Source organism: Nestor notabilis, unplaced genomic scaffold (assembly GCF_000696875.1).
Source record: "Nestor notabilis isolate BGI_N333 unplaced genomic scaffold, ASM69687v1 scaffold31485, whole genome shotgun sequence".
Classification (NCBI taxonomy): domain Eukaryota; kingdom Metazoa; phylum Chordata; class Aves; order Psittaciformes; family Psittacidae; genus Nestor; species Nestor notabilis.
Window position 1 is genome coordinate 1 of NW_009929409.1, and position 16355 is coordinate 16355.

General features: G+C 41.6%; 1 protein-coding gene across 1 annotated transcript; it reads right to left on the reverse strand.

The window, feature by feature from the left end:
- Positions 1 to 162: 162 nt before the first annotated feature.
- LOC104406072 (Fanconi anemia group D2 protein-like) lies at positions 163 to 15726 on the reverse strand (the record flags this gene model as incomplete). Its single annotated transcript, XM_010014952.1, has 16 exons — positions 163 to 294; positions 1621 to 1755; positions 2812 to 2955; positions 3351 to 3386; positions 4084 to 4192; positions 4662 to 4762; positions 5488 to 5592; positions 6548 to 6635; positions 7571 to 7695; positions 8423 to 8501; positions 10985 to 11037; positions 12143 to 12203; positions 12860 to 12963; positions 14362 to 14429; positions 14872 to 14988; positions 15625 to 15726. Coding segments are annotated over 16 exons (1559 nt in total), but the record flags the coding sequence as incomplete, so codon positions are not given.
- Between the last annotated feature and the right edge of the window lie 629 nt (positions 15727 to 16355).

The window sequence follows — 16355 nt, forward strand, 5'->3', positions numbered from 1 at the left end:
CCTTTCCAACTCTAACTATTCTATGATTAAACAAACATAAATGCAGAACTATTGCTCTGGCCTTAATTATGGCAGTTCATTTTACCAGATGCTGAATGGAAAGAACAAGCTGACTACCATAACAATATGGGGTTTTTCATATGCTCCCTGAAACATACATACCTTCACGAAGGTGGCGTAGCGCATCAGCAGGGCTGTGTGCAGGACCACCAAATCAGTGAGCACATCCAGAGAAATGTCCAGTTCTGTCTCATTTCCACTGCACACATGAGTCACCAAAGCAGTGACAACCTCCTAAAGAAAACATGGGTAATATCAACAAAAAATGTCTGCCCTGTTCTGCTCCTACAGAATACATTGATCAAGCGCAGATAATCAACCCGAATCCCAAACATATTATCCTAAGTTCCTTCTCAGTTTGCTTTTTAATTCCTGATATCCATGATATTGACTCTCTCCTTGAACCTGAATTTTATTCAATTCTAAAAGCTCTCCTGATTCCATCATGTAGCTTTTCACCAATTTTTCCTGCCTGCTTGCTAACACTACTGCAGATTCTGCTCTTTGCTACTAACATACAAGACTATACACATCTTCCCTATTTCATTAGGCACACAGAACACTGCACCATACCTAGGAAGACAACACCTCTAACTTCAGCAGTTCCTGTGTCTTCACGACCTTTATCAACAGCACTTCAGTCGACTTCTGGACAGGGATCTCATTCCACTCCCATCCACTGCCTGAAGCTCTGAGTCCTTCCTATGTCACTAACTGCTAATCAGCCCTCTTTGTATTAAATTCTTAACATCTCAAAGTATTACTTTGAGTACTTTGACGTATACAAAGTATTGCCTTCACATCTCAGGTTTTTCCCAGTTGCTTTTCTTTTGTGTGTCTATTTAAGTTTGCTGTAACAAGTAATGCAGGAATGCAGGAAACAGTCTTAATTATAAAAATACTGTGCCCCCAAAAAGCACAAATATATTCAAAAGCTTGTGCAGAGCTGTCTTAAGACCCCAGATTTTCTGCTATCAGCATGTCTGCAGGAACTTATGCTCAGAGCTGAAAGTCTAGTCTGTGATTATTCAGAACAGCAGCAGGAGTCCTCAGAGCTCTGAGGGACACTTGTGTAAGCTTTTTCATCTTGGTAAGTTATGCAAATCAAGGGGAAAAAAGTTTCAATACAAACTATAACAATGGCTTTTTAAAACAGAGAATGCTCAAAGTGACTAGGTAAGACAGAACAGGAATATGGATTTATGAACAAATCTCCTCCATGACCCTGGGGCCAGTCCTGACTTCCTGGCTAGATCTGTCAGCTTGTTTGCTTTCTGAATTACAGCACACCCAGCAGTCCCCTCTGCTCCCTAAGTATTTTGTGTTCTGTCACTTCTGAGGACTGCCTATTTGTTCCTTGCTCCTCCCAGCACTCTCTCTGCTTAAGTCACTTGCTACCAGAGTCTCGCTGCAATTGTTCCCCATCTTCTGCTTGGCCTAATCTACGGCACAAACCTCTCCCCAAAGGCTTCCAACTGCCCAAATCCTCTTCCCATAAGGTTCATGACATACATTCTAGAGCAAACACTAACACAAAAGATGCCATCCATCACACTATACCTGCTGGCAGTAAGAGTCAAAGGCTGCAAAAGCTTGCTTGTACATGCAGCTGCCAAAGGAAACCACAGCTGGGTGTCCAGAGTGCAGAAACGTCTGAGCAACTGCTAGGATTGAAGGGAAGAAGTCTTTGATAACCTGAAATATAGACATCATGAAAAAGGACATTATGGCTGCTTGTTTTCAACACACTCAGTTCTCTAAATAAAGAGCGAGCTACAGCTCATCCCAAAAGCTGTGTCTAGGTTTAGTAGGTGCTTTCCTGCCTTCTCTGACTGTCCTCTCTCATATAAACGGGCAACAAGACCAGGTAAGGTACACCAGGATGGGTTTTTCCAACCTTCTCCACACAAAAGATTTGCAGACTAATTAAGAAGCCAACTTGGCAAAGCTGCAGAGCTCTCAGCAGCATATCCCTTATGGATAACATGAGGGAAGTCACATTACAGCAGAGTACCACTAAATATAAGCCCCAGAAACACACTTGGACTTACTTTACCAGAAGGACTCCACTACATCAAGATACTCAAAAATATATGTTAACTTTTAAACTCAACTTAATCACACACAGTGCCTTTGACCAACAAGCTCTCTCTTACTCAAATGTAGGAATGGCCTTATTTACTTTAGCTTAACTTATTCTGGAAGGGAGTTAAACTAGAACTGAATTAAACCCACTTAGAATAAAATGTGTCCACTTAAGGCATTATTATAGTTCAATTAATTAAATTCATAAGTCAGTTTCTCATCTGCCCTGTACCTCCAGCAAGTAGCACTGCATTGTTTTTCAATGATCTTTTCAGTTTTCTCATAGTAAATGGTAACTTAGATTACAAACATATGCCCAGTATATATAAATTTAGACCTAGAAAACACTTGAAAAATGGTACATGTAAAGATATGAACTTGTGAAAATAACAGGGAGATAACAGCATGCCTGGAACACACAGTGGAGATCTTGGGCTAGACCACATCTCTTAGGCTGAAAGGTTTTGCACCAAAATAAAAAGCCCATCCAATTCTGAGGAAAGCTCATCTCTAAAACTCATGTGTCAGTTACAGCAGTGGACATGTGCCTTGGGACACTGACCTGGGACTAGTTATGTACACAGAAGTGTACACAGAAGTGTACATAACTGGAATAAATCATCATCTGACAAGATCTTTGGGAGATAAAAGAGAATCAACACTGACCAATGAATGATTCTGGAAGGCATTCTGCATCAGTTGTTCAGGCATGCAGCCCAGTCGGATTTTGCTCTTCAGTAATTTCTCAGCCTGCTTCCTGTACTTGGTGGTTGTAGAATGGATTAGCAGCAAAACTATCAGATCCAGAACCTTTCAGAGGAAATAGCCACCAATCATTACACTGAAAAGATATTAAACAGTTCAGACAGCGATACACTTTGAAACCAAAACTGAGCAGGAAGTCGAGAGCTCAAAAAGTGCCAACAACCAGAACCGTAAGAAAACCTTATCAGTCCAACAGGACAGAATTAAAGCAGGACAACTCTGTCCCTTGACATTTAGAAGGGATTAACTAAGAGTTACAAAGAAAACGGATGCAGTTATACTAGGAACAAATCAAATGCCAAAAGAACCACCCATGCAACATCACTGGCAGTTTCTGCTCCAACTAGAGAAATCTCTTCATCTACAGCCATGAAAAAAGCCCTTGAGAACACCAGCAAAAGGGGACACTTCAGAGACAAGTGCAGAGTCAGAAGTATTACCTTATGGTCAGATACAGAAGTGCTGTTCTCAATAGCCTAAGAACAAAAGAACCAAGAAAGCTGTTATGCTACAGCACGCTACTGTATTCCAAAACCATATCAAAAAGAGGCAGACACCAAAAGAAATCCTGCTCACAGATTTCTCTCCTCTACAACAGGACAGCTGTCAAAGCCAGCAAACTGGATCTTGCCAACAGCAGAGAACCAGAAGGCGCTCAAAAAACCAGCACAAAAATTCAGCTTGAACAAGGATGTTCTCAAATAATATCAGGCTTGAAAAAGGAATGCAGGTACTTAGTAATGAAAGCTGAGAACAAGAAACAGTCTCCTAGTTTACACTGAAATGCAATTTACAATTAAATTTAGCCCAATACCAATTCATTTCTAGCTGGACGTTTTCAAGCACCTTAAGGCTTCAAACAGCTCAGTCTTGTCATATGTGTACTCATTTTTTCTCTCATAAACCTGCAGAACCAGGTCTATCCTGCACTTCAAGATTTGGGGTCTGTACAGAGGAGCTCAGTGGCCACCCTGCAAGAACTGTGGAATTGGTTACTGAGGAAGAAAGCAGACTCCTGAAAAAGTACTGCTAATTTGGAACACAGAATGAAATCTGTACCAGTAAAATGAAGGGCTAACATTTGTCTTTTAATATCACATTTGATTACAAGAAAGGTTCAGGCTCAACCTAGGAGTCTGAATAAGGAAACCAGGACTGAAGCATGTATCTTACCTTAATCCATGCTTCAGAGACCTCTTTCTGAAATCTTACAGCTAACTTGATCACATCAAAAAGTAGCTTCACACAATTCTGGCTGGTGGTTACTTGGCTCATGGAAGAACTGTAAATGATCAGAAAGGAGACTCAGTCATTGTAAATACTGTAGTAAAAAGGAACAAGGCAGCCTAGCAGTCACAGCAGTTACTTGGAACAGCCATTCTCTACCAGGAATGCTCTGGCAAGGATAGCGAGTTTCAGAAGGGGTAGAAGCAGAGGTCACAGAATCAACCAAAAATCTACTGATCCAGATGAACTGGCAGCAAAATTATTATACATGGAGTTGCTTAGCCCCATGCAGACATGGATGCAGGTGGCTCAAAAGGAACTACATGCAGGGCAGGGGAAGTTGGCTGGGCAAGGACTGACCAATGTATTATATTAGCACCAAGCAGGAAGGAATAAAGGTGTCAACACAGAGTAAATTAGGCTCATGTATGTAACCATGTGTGCCAGAGAGACCACGTAAAGAAGAGCTGAAGTCCTCTTGTCCCATTTTACCCTTGGAAAACCATGTAAGTCTGCTAAAATACCTGGCCTGGACTTGACTTTTAACCTTCTTCTGGGAACTTAGGATCTTCATGGGCAGATCACATGATGATAGATCCAACTTCTTACGGAGATCAGAAATCACCTGTAAAATAAAAATCCCTGCACATAAAAAGGGAGGAACAGAAAAAGATAAGGAAAAGAAAACACAATCTCCAAGAATAACCCTAAAATTACAAATGAAACATTCATGTATTTGTAAATTCACAAACATTTAACCATGCTCAAGCTTTTTGTTGTTGGGGTGGGGTTTTTGTTAACTTAAATATAAACCAGCAACACTTTGCTCTTTACCTGTCATGTCATGAAGTTGCAGATGCGTGCAGAAAGCAGGAAAGGATTTCCTACAAGTCACTCTATGAAATTCCCACCTATATCTGCTGTATGCTGAACTAGTTTTATCCTGTTTGGCAGCTGAGCAAGATACATGACAGCTACAGGAATTCTGGGGGATGCGAGTTTACCATTCTGACTGCTGTCAAACTGCACTGTATCAGCAGAGACTGGCTTGTTGTTATAGGCATGCTGTTTTCACAGTGGTGTCCCTGTCTAAATCTAAAAACAAATAAGAAAACTCTACAATAGGCAGCAGAAAGGAAGACATTTCAATTCCCGGGCCTGAAGGTATAACCAAATCCACATCAGAAAACAGACATAGTTTCTAACATGTGCTTTGATCCTTGGCAATATTCAAAATTCTGCTTGACAACATTACAGCATACACCTCTGTGTGTGAAGCAACTGCTCTGTGTTAAAACATGCACTGGATTAGACAACTTACTGGTCTTTAGTACAGAGCAAAAACTGTACCTCTACTGCATCTGCTGCCTTGACGTTATGGAGGATGAATTTTACTACTACAGGCAAATCTTCCAGTTTTACAGAAGGCACAATGGTCATGGCAGACTGCCGCACCTGAGGAGAAAGCAACAGTGGGTCAGCTGTAAGACCATGGTTCACAGAAACAGTTATGTTAGTGGGAAGGAATCTCTGGAGACTTACAGTCCAGCCTTGTGCTCAGAGCAGGAATATTGTCAGTACCAGATCAGACTCACCTTGGCTTTGCTAACTGAGTCTTGAAGACATTCAAGGATGGAGGAAACTCCCCAGGCTCTGGCACTTCTCTGGTAATTTGTGTCAGTGCTGCAAACCCTAACTCATTTTTTCAAACATCCAACCTGCATCCTCTAGGCTGTAATTTGCAGCCACTGCCCTTTATCATTTCATTTGGCACTGCTGAGAAGAGCTTGGCTCCACTATTTTTTAACTAGCTTTCAAAAGGGAAAATCATGGAAAAGCCATACCCTGTTTATACAGCACTGCCTTTTGGGACTTTGTAAAATAGTAGTTAATGCACTCAAATGAACCAATTTTATTTTATACGTAAGTAGCCCAACTGCAAGAAGTGCAACAACCCAGCATGCCCAGAAGACCCAGGGCCTATCATCTCTTCTCCTTTACTCAGCATTCTGCAGAGAAAAAACTATGATCGTGCAATGATTTAATCACCATTCTGCCTTTACTTAGAATAAAGCAGCGGTCACTGTGCTTCAAAAAAAGAAACAGTGACAATAAACAAGTTTAAGATAGACAGTACAAAATTACTGCAGCAGGATAAGGTGCTTTTGCATTTGCTAAAGCAGGTGTGTTTGAAATTTCTGAATGTGTACTGTAACGGCTAGAAATGTCTCTGCTCCTCACTGAACAGTTTGAGCTTCTCTGACTCATTTCCTGTTTCAGCGAGCTCAGGACTTTTGAAGGCCTATAGGAATCAGGCTTAGAAAAACACTTTGAATAACCAGACAGTTCTAGGTCTTGCGTTGCTAAGCAGGGGCTGGGTTCTGCTCAACTACTCAGTAAAAACTCTCACCTCAGCCAGAAGGCCTGAATCGAGATCCAGTCGAGAAAGGGCATCCAGGATTGGAACTGTCAGCCGCCTGCCCTGTTTGAGTAAGCAGCTGGTTCACAAGGAAAAGAAAACAATGAGCCATGGATGGATATCTAGTAAATTGTGTGATTCCAAAAAAACTTCTGAAACTGATGTATGCCACTGGCATCACGGAAAACTTGTTCCCTGAATTGTCACTCCTCCCTGAACGTGCCAAATTGTGATTTTGTGGTTGCTGATCAGAAGCAGACAGCAAGAATCTACTTTTTTTCAAATCTTGTAAAAACAGGGAGCATGGACAAAGGCCTGGTACAAGCCCCAAGCAAGAATTTGAAAATTGAAAAGTCCGGGGTTCACAATAAACAGAAAAAATAGTGAGACCACTGGTATATTATTTAGTCACATACATGACTTGGTCCTGATACCATCTAGCCACACTTCTGTCCCACGGACAGGCCACCAGCAAAGTGTAAATGAGATTGCTACATTCAAGCCAAGGATTGAGTTCTTCTCATGTACAACCTCCTCCCTAGTCACAGGATTTGCTCTAAAAATTACAAACATATAATGAAAGGCACAATGGGTCCAATCAGATAATCAGTTTCATTCAGCATCCTTTTCCCAGCACTGGTCAATAGGAAACAGACTAAGAATTGGACAAGTATTTACAAATGCTTCCTATATAAACTGTGCTTGCTTTCTAGCAAGCTGTGGTTTGGCACCTGCTTGACCAAGGGACTGCAGCTCAGAGTCAAGAGTGTAATAATTTTTTTCAGATAGAAGCACTTTCGAACCATTTAGACCTCTGTTTAAGAGCATAACAGGACAAATTACATGTCCTCCAGTACTAGTTGTCCCTGAATGCTACAGAAGCAGACTGTTTTCTTACTACTTCCGTCAGTCCTGGTGCAACCAACATTAATGAACGATGTCTTATCCGGCTGAGTGCAAGGGGAAAAACAAATCAAACAACAAAATACAAACACCCAAAACAATCATTTGTACCTGAGCTCTCTGGCAACTTCACTTTGCTGGGAATCCTCCAGGATCTCAGGTAAACTGGTGATAATATCATGCTGGATTGGCACTGGAGAGACACTAACCAGCTCCATTAACTTCTTGACGAGATCCTGCAGAGCAGAAGAGTACTTGTAAAATGCTGAGGCTCACTGTGAGCAAGTGGTTCCTTAGTAAAGCAACATTATGTATACAAGGTCACATAGTAAGGCATTTGTCTGGATTTCTGCTAGTTAGCAGAATCCTTAAATCATTGTTCTGTTGAAGTTGTGAATCATAGCAGATACTTTTATGGAATAATGACATTTTACAGGTAGGATATAACTATCTTGGTGAGCAAAGACAAGTGGGAAACAGCAAGCTCCTCAGCGCATAGTATGACTTCTTGATGCAGTTAATTCTGGGACTCTCTAGGAAGAGCCCTCCAGTACAAACTCACAGAGACCAACTTACTTAGGGAAAGACCAAAGCAAGAACAGAGAATTCATCTCCAGACACTGGCAAGTAGCCAGTATCTCTAGTTAAAATTAAACAAGGGGGGATTGTAACTTCTTACCAGCAAAAGCTTCAAAATCGGGTCACCCATGTGGACACATATGTACAGATACACATTTATGAAAAAGGAGACTTAGAGCAAGGGAAGAAGAAAAAGAATAAAAGAGGATGTTCAAGTCATTGAAGGTAATCATAATAATGCAGAAAGAATTAAATCTCTCCTTCAGCATGTGAATATGAAAACACCAGCTCTCATTAGCATAATAACTGATCTCATCTCACCTGAGAAGCATTCCAGAAGCTGAGTGGAAAGAGCCTACATGTGCTTGCACTGTCGGTACCCACCTGGCTGTCAAGAAGCTTATCAAGCCATTTAAACTGATTGATGATGAGCCGGGGAAAATCTGTTCCAAAGGTGCCCACGCTGAAACAGCAGAAAGTGAAACACAGATTAGTCAGACCTATAGACACACAAAAGCTTTGCTGCTGGTCAGCAAGACCATGAGATGCAATTCAAATTAACCAACTATCAAAACCATTCTATAAAAATATCATTAACACCTCTACAGATTATAGCACCACCCAGGCAAAACCCTACTTCTTATTACTGGAATACTACCAGCCAGTTTCAATACACCAACAACAACAACCTAAGTTAGGGTGCCAAAAGCAAAACATACAATGTGACTTTACTTCAGATCTCCTGTGCCACATACCATGAGAGTGGCTATGCCAGCTTAGCCTAAATGTCCTCTGAGCCCAGCATCCCTGTCCCCAGCTGTACTCAGTATTAGATGCTTTTGGGTAAGTTTTGTGTGACAGGGCATTCACAGAGCAATCCTTTCACAGAGTATCCATTCAGTCTCCAACAATGAGCACTTCTTCAAATCTCCAAGGCAGAAGCTGGTACCCACTCCATGTCTGCTATCCAGTAGTACTATTATCCTCCCTTAATTTCCCTAAACCTTAAAAACAAAATAAAACCAAAACACAAGAAAAAACAACAGAGACCCCTGTGTGTAATTTCTAATCTCTACATTCCCCAGCACTGAATTCCACAGGGTGGAATAATCTGAAATAGTACACAATCTGCAAGAGTACTTCCGGGGTTTTTTGCTTGCTGCCTTCCATAGTTAAAAACAGTGGCTAAACCTTCCTCAGTTACCTTTTCTAAATCTTTCTTGCTTTTACAGACATCTGACATTTCTCTGCTAATCTTCAAGCCTTCCGCTTGAAAGCGGGCAGAATTCTCTTTTATTTAGAATAAATCCCTACTTATACAGAAACTGTTCTATTACATTTTTGTGACAGCTTGACCAGAAGTGCACACAACATTCAAAATGTGATTGTACCATGCATTTACAATGACATGGTGTTTTTGCATTTTGTTCCCAACTCCTTCCCTAGCATTTATTTTCTTGCTTTGTCTACTACTGAGCATGGAACTGATACTAAAGAGTAAGAAACAAAAACATCCATACAAGACACCTTTCCTCAATGAAAACACTGAGTTTGTCACTGTCTTTATACAATCAGGATTAATTTTAGTCTGATTTTTTTAAGAAAACAAGGTTTATGGAGCTGTGTTCACATGCCCTCCCTCTTCTGTAACTTTTGGTCACACTGATCTGTGAGCACAGATGTAATAACAAGCTGGTTGCTGCCAAAACCAAGTTCTCCCTACCCTTCCTACAGGGAGTCAGTACATTGCATGTCCTCTGCCCAGGCACTGACCGGCATTAAGGTCTATAGGACAGATTTGGGAGAAATTGGTGGGTCAGTACAAGTGTGGTTACACACTAGTTGTAATGAATGTTGTTTCTCATTCCATAATTAAACAACACAAAAATCAGTAGGAAGTCCACTGAAAAAACTCTGTTGTTCTTCACAGTTAGTTTTAGATTAGATTATTTGGGGGAATTGTTACCATCAATTGTTCTCTCACTTTTCATTTCCTTTTTCATTTACAAACATGCTGAGCAACCAGGTCCCCATGGACCATCCTCCTCCTTCTGCAAAACGGACCACTCTCATTTCTTCCTCTCCCACCCTTTAAGTGGTCATTAATGCATAGAAAAAAAACTCCACTCTTCTTACAGTCTAACAGGAGACAAGTGTAACAGCATCCATTTTTAAGAGCACGTTTAATAGCTTATTGCTTTTACATACAAGATCCTTTAGAATTCTTGGGTGAAAACAAACCAGTCTTTTTGACTGTCAGCTAAACCCTCCTCTCTAACAAGATTTCAGTCTGAGATGATTTCTCAGACTCAGCCTCTCTACAGCATTTGTATCCTGCTTGACACTCAGTACTGAAACAAATACTTTATCAGAAACAGCCTCAGCTTCTTTCTATCTCTTGACCTGCTCCATTAATTCCGTAGCAAGCATCCAGAGCAATGGAAAAAGAGCTTAAGTGTTCAAGTCTTGCCCATGTTGCACCTGAAGATTTCTCACTCTGCTATGATGGTCTACATTCATAAACCAATAGATGCTTTTTTTTATTTTCCTTGTTAAAACACAGTCTGTATTTTTAAAAGGAGGTCTGTTTGCATCCAGCAGCCTCCTAAAACTCTGCCATCTGCTTCCATCTTTTTCTAAATCAAGAGACATTCCGTAGTCCCTTTGCTGAGATACTTCCTGGCTTTTTCCAGCTATGAAAAGTGTAATGAATCATGAGGTAGGTCTGTATTTCAGCTTTTATAAATTTGCCTTCTGCTTTATGCACCCACAAGTTTAAAATCATGGTACCACACAGATAATTTTGCACGTGTGAAGAAAAAAAAAAAACCTCAGTGCAAACATCCATTCAGATAAATTTGAAGTAACTGTTAAAGTCAAACAGCTGCTGATTGTCCAAAAGAAGAAATATAATTTCAAGGCAGAGGGAAAAGAGTCTATACTCACATGTCAAAAAAGAATTCGGGAATCTTTTCTAACAACAGTGTTATGACAGCAGGCTAGAAGAAAGGTAAAAGGACAGTGTTAGGATGATGATTTACTGCTCGTGCTGCAGCATTGCCACTAAACCTGATCCTTCTCAAAAGACTTGTTTGAGTCCTTTGAGAATAAAATACTCAAAAGGACTAATACAAATATTTCCTGTATAAGAAATCTCTTGCCAAATGAGAGGAAGGAGGCATACAGCCTGGAAAGAGAAACCCACAAATGCTGAAGGTGATATAAACCATCCACATTATCTAACAGAATCAGGGCATAGGGGCAGGATGTGCAATTCCTCTGGAAGCACTCCTCAGACCCAGCTGAGTTGCTTCTCACTGCACAGGAATCATAAGCATCAACTTTAGACAAGTTTGAAAACAAGGCCCACATGCTTTTGCCATTCCCTCTGCAGGGCTAATTTCCTCCTCTCCACCCCCTCCCTTAATCATGGCCCAAATGCAATTCCGAAAATGTATTTAAGAGAAGAACTCTTAAAACATTCTAATTATAAGAGGATTTAAATCCACAGCTGCTCAGATTTCCCACGCCTTCGCAAGATAGCTGTCAACTTCAACTCCATACACCTCTTCCTGCAACCTGCATACAACTTAACAGACCCTGTTCTTCCCAGCAAGTTGCTCAGCATCTTGCCCATTTTTAAACACTTTCAAGGTTCAAATTCCTCCAATAATGGAGTTTCAATCACCTCTCTAGCCTACCTGTTCTAGCACATTTCTAGGAAACATTCTCCACAGTGGAAATGGTTATATACCATCACAATTTCCCATGGTTGACCTAAGCTGTCATATCTCATCCTGACCCCATTCACCTTTGAGAAGAATCTGACTATTTTCTATACACCAGGCAACTATGTATCTGAAGACCACAAAATATCCCTTAATCTTCTATTTTTAAAACTGAACAAAACCAGTTCCCTCTGTTTCTTCTTGCATGCCATGTGCTCTGTGCCCTGAGCATCTTTGTATCCCTTTGTATAAGACACTATTCCAGGTGCAGCCTCATCTGCTTCACAACAAGTTCTATTAATCCTCTACTTGAGAAAGCAAAAGAATCCCTAAATAAATCAACACCATTGTAAAGAGCAAACTAAGGTGTCCATACCTGTAAGATCTTAATTCCAAGCAGCAGTTTAATGAGGCTGTCACAGTACGAATGTTGAGTCCTGCAAGATGAAAGATTCCACCACAGTTGCAATAAAAACATAGAATCATAGAATGGTTTGGGTTGGAAAGGACCTTAAGATCATCTAGTTCCAACTCCCTGCCATGGCCAGGGACATCTCACACTAGACCACAACACCCAGTGCAAAATACATTTGGAGAACAGGCTGTAGCTATTCCCACTGCTGCTTCTTTTAAAAGAAGCAATAGCGGGAAAGTTTTGGTAACATGTTAACCACAGACACACACACAGATTTAAAACTGCACTTCAGCTCTCAACAAGCTTACTCTCTACAAGCGTAATGTGAGATGGAAATGCAAAAGTCTCTGTGGTCAAGCTGCCTCTCCTGGAAAAATTGTCAAAAACCAGTTGACCTTCACCAGCCTTGTTTTTCCCCCACAGAATTTGGTTCTTCCCATACAATGCCACAGAGCCCAATGCATGCCACAGGCAGCCAGTAAATTCCATGACTTACCACTTTAAACTTAGTGCTGCTGAGTAGCAGTGTATTACACTAGCCACTTCTGCATAAGAAACAAGTCTCATTGTGTATCAGCTGGAGCTACAGCCTTTCCCTGAACTCTGCTCAATGTTACATAGCATTTAACTAGACACTGGCTCTGACTGAAGGGGAAGACAAAACACATGTTCTCTGACCTTGACCCCTCGGTCTGGATGGGAGCACACGGCAAGAGACAGTTCTTGAACTGGTTTCTGTCCTTGATGCGAGATTCCAAACCACTGATAAATTGCTTCACAACCTGCAATGCACAGAGAAATCACCCACTTTCTGCAAAGACACCCCCATCAACTCCTGTGGTTTAGGAGCAGATAATGAGGACAGGGAAGAGCTAGCCAGGGAACTGCGACATACGGAAACTGTGCTGGAAGGAAGGCTGGATAATAAATGAACTCTAGTCTAAACCATTTCCAAAAGGAAACACCAATTGTTCCACAAAATAACTCTAAAGCAACAGTCTTATATTTTACTTTCATGTAAAAGAGCTTTGCCTGTCTTCCTGTTCAGCTGAGACAGTAATATTTGATGTGACAAGAGCTGCACCCAAAAAACATCTGCAGTCAAATCACTGGCCTCAGGATTTTCACACTGGACTTGTTGACAGGGGAAGAGTACCACACTGGCAGTTTTAATGCTGTCAGCTCCAAGCCAACCCAAAACCAAACACAGCTTCCACTAGAAAGTTAAGTAGTGATTTTTCTCTCTTAAGAGTGTCTGACTATTGAATAATATTGTCAATTATTTAATTTGACAGGGCATGGTGGTGGAAGTAAAGAACTTTTGGTTTGAATTGCGCAAAACCAATCTTGGAGCATTCAGCTGAGATAATTTTCTGATTAGTAGCTGGTACAGTGCTGTGCTTTGGCTTTAGTCTGAGAATAAGTTGATATTATATTGACACAAGATGTTTTAGTTGTTGCTGAGTGGTGCATACACAGAATCAAGGACTTTTCTGCTCCTCACCCCACCCCACGAGCAAGCAGGCTGGGGCTGCAACAAGCTAGGAAGGGACATGGCCAGGACAGCTGATCCCCACTGCCCAAAAGGACATTCCAGACCATATGGCATCATGCTCAGAATATAAAATGGGGGGGAAGCTGGCTAGAGGCTGCTGCTCAGGAACTGACTGGACACCAGTTGGTGGGTCGTGAGCAGCTGTGTTGTGCATCGCTTGTTTTGTATGTTCTCATTTTTTTATCATTATTATTTTGCTCCCCATTTTTGTTCTATTAAGCTGTCTTTATCTCAACCCAAGAATTTTAGCTTTTTTTTTTTCCCCTTCAATTCTCTCCCTGATTCCACTGGGGGAGGGAGTGAACGAGTGGCTGCATGCTCTTTAGCTACCTGCAGGGTTAAACCACAAGCACACACACCAAGGCTAGTTTAGCAAAGGCACAGGCTGGTCATCTCTTTCTGACTATTCAGACCTAACAGCTAAGATGAGACAGAATGAGACCAAAAGACTGGAACAGCAACACTGAGAGAATTAGAGAACCTGGAACACAGAAACCCAAGATAAGCTGCTGTGCTCCATATTTTTGTATGGGACTAGCATGAACAGCCAGCTCCATTTGCACCTTTTGCTACACAGCAAGCAGCTTTAAAGCTGGCTCCTGCGAAAGCATAGTTTGTTACTCACACCTGGGTAAGTTGGGTGCTTCTCCAGAGCCAGGCAGAGCTTCTTCTGGAAAGTCATTTGATCTACAGCTAAGGAGAAAGTTTAAAAAGAAAATAAAGAACCAGACCATACAATATCATAACAACAGCTACACTGATCACAAGCTCTCAAGCCCACCCACCAATACTTCTGCATTTGCTCTACTGAACAGTTCAGTTAGCAAAAGCCTGAATGGCGTCACCACTTGTGCTTGTTGCAGTCTGTCTTGAGAGTAGCTCATAGCACTAAAAAGGCTTAATATACAAATTTCTGAGGGCCTTGTCCAAGCTGAAAGGCAATGAGATGTTTGTTTGTCCAAGCTGAAAGGCAATGAGATGTTTGTTTTCCTGTTTCAGAGCTCCTTCTTTGTGACTCAATACTCATCACAGATGCAGTCTAACCTTACTTCATATACCTCCAATAATATTTCAGCAGTCTTTTGACTTTGCATGTATACACTCAAAAAGCTGCCATAATGAGTTAAACTCATACCTATTTCATTCTGTCCCTCCCCAGCTTTCAGTACAATTCCTGATGTTCTAATGAGCTCTTCAAAAATTCCCTCAGTCTCCATTCCACCAGGGGCAGAAATCCGCAACTTCTTTGTTTCTGAGAAAACAAGATACATTACATCAAATATCAAATAAGAATGACAAGGACCCTTCAAATAAACAACTAATTCCAAATTAACCCAAAGCACAGACCCTGTAAAGCAGTTGTCCCTGCAGCATGGCACCAGAAAGGAACATTTCTTACCCCTTTTAGTGATCCATAACCACAGACAGCTAAGATACACCTGCAGTAGCCTAGTCCCATGTGAGACATACCCACCAACAGATTATGAGCATATACTTTCCTCTGGCCTGAAAAGCACAAATTTGATATAGGTTCTCCCACTGGATGCCTCTCTTGGGTAACAACCCATCTGCTAAAGTTCCAGGTACAGAGAGAGGTAATCATGGTTTGATTTACAGATATCATTGTTGATCAGATGTGATTTATCTGCAGACTCTGAAGGCAATGAAGCTCAAGATAGTAAACAATGAGCAAAGGTATGAGAACAGAAAGACTAAGAAAAGATACAGCACTGCTTTTAGTGTTTTATTGTGATTTTTATTTTTTTTAAGTGTTTAAAAACCAACAGTGTCATTAACAATTAGCCTCACCAAAACTGCCACTTTGGCCTACAGCCTGCCTGGGAGACACTGCCTCTCCAGCGGGTCTCCACTCCCCATAAGATGATACCTGAGCACCTACTCGGCAGATCTGCCTTGCCATTCTCTCCAGAAGTCTCAGCTTTCGACAGCTTCCTTTTTGAAACCATGGTAGCAAAACCTTTGCTGTTGCCTATAAAAATGCAGGAAAAAGACAAGTGAGCAAAGGAGACATGACTTTCTTTCAGATTTTTGTAAGCAAATCTACAATGTGTCAGTGAATAGTGATGGGAAATGCTCCAGAAATTGAAACTGCTCACAGAAAGGCAGATTGCCTGGTTAACCCATATTGCATCACATTTTTCTGCTGCAGAGGCTGAGACTTTAGAGTTTCTTATGTTCAAACAGTGTAACACATCACTTTTTCTAAAATTCAGCTCCTCATAAAACAAGGCTTGGCTTTGAACAGCAGCGGGGCCTTCGCCTGCCCAGCCACGCCAGCTGACCCCGTGCTCCTCAACAACCACAAGGAGAGCTCTGTTAGCACAGACGTCCCCTGACTTGCCCTCTTCAGGTGGGTGGCAGTGGTTAAAAAGAAATAACTAACCCTGGCTCACCTTTAAAACTTAAAAGAAAATGCACGATGAGGCTTCAGCAGCTGTTCGGGGCCCGAGAAGCAGACGGACGGGCCAGGGAAGAGCAGAGTGCTTCGCTCTTTACCGTGCCTGTGCCCAAACGCTCAGCAGTTTCGGTGTTTACCGGAGAGCGGGGCACCCTCAGGGCGGGACAGGGCACGTCGAGGCTCAGCCACCCTCAGCCCGT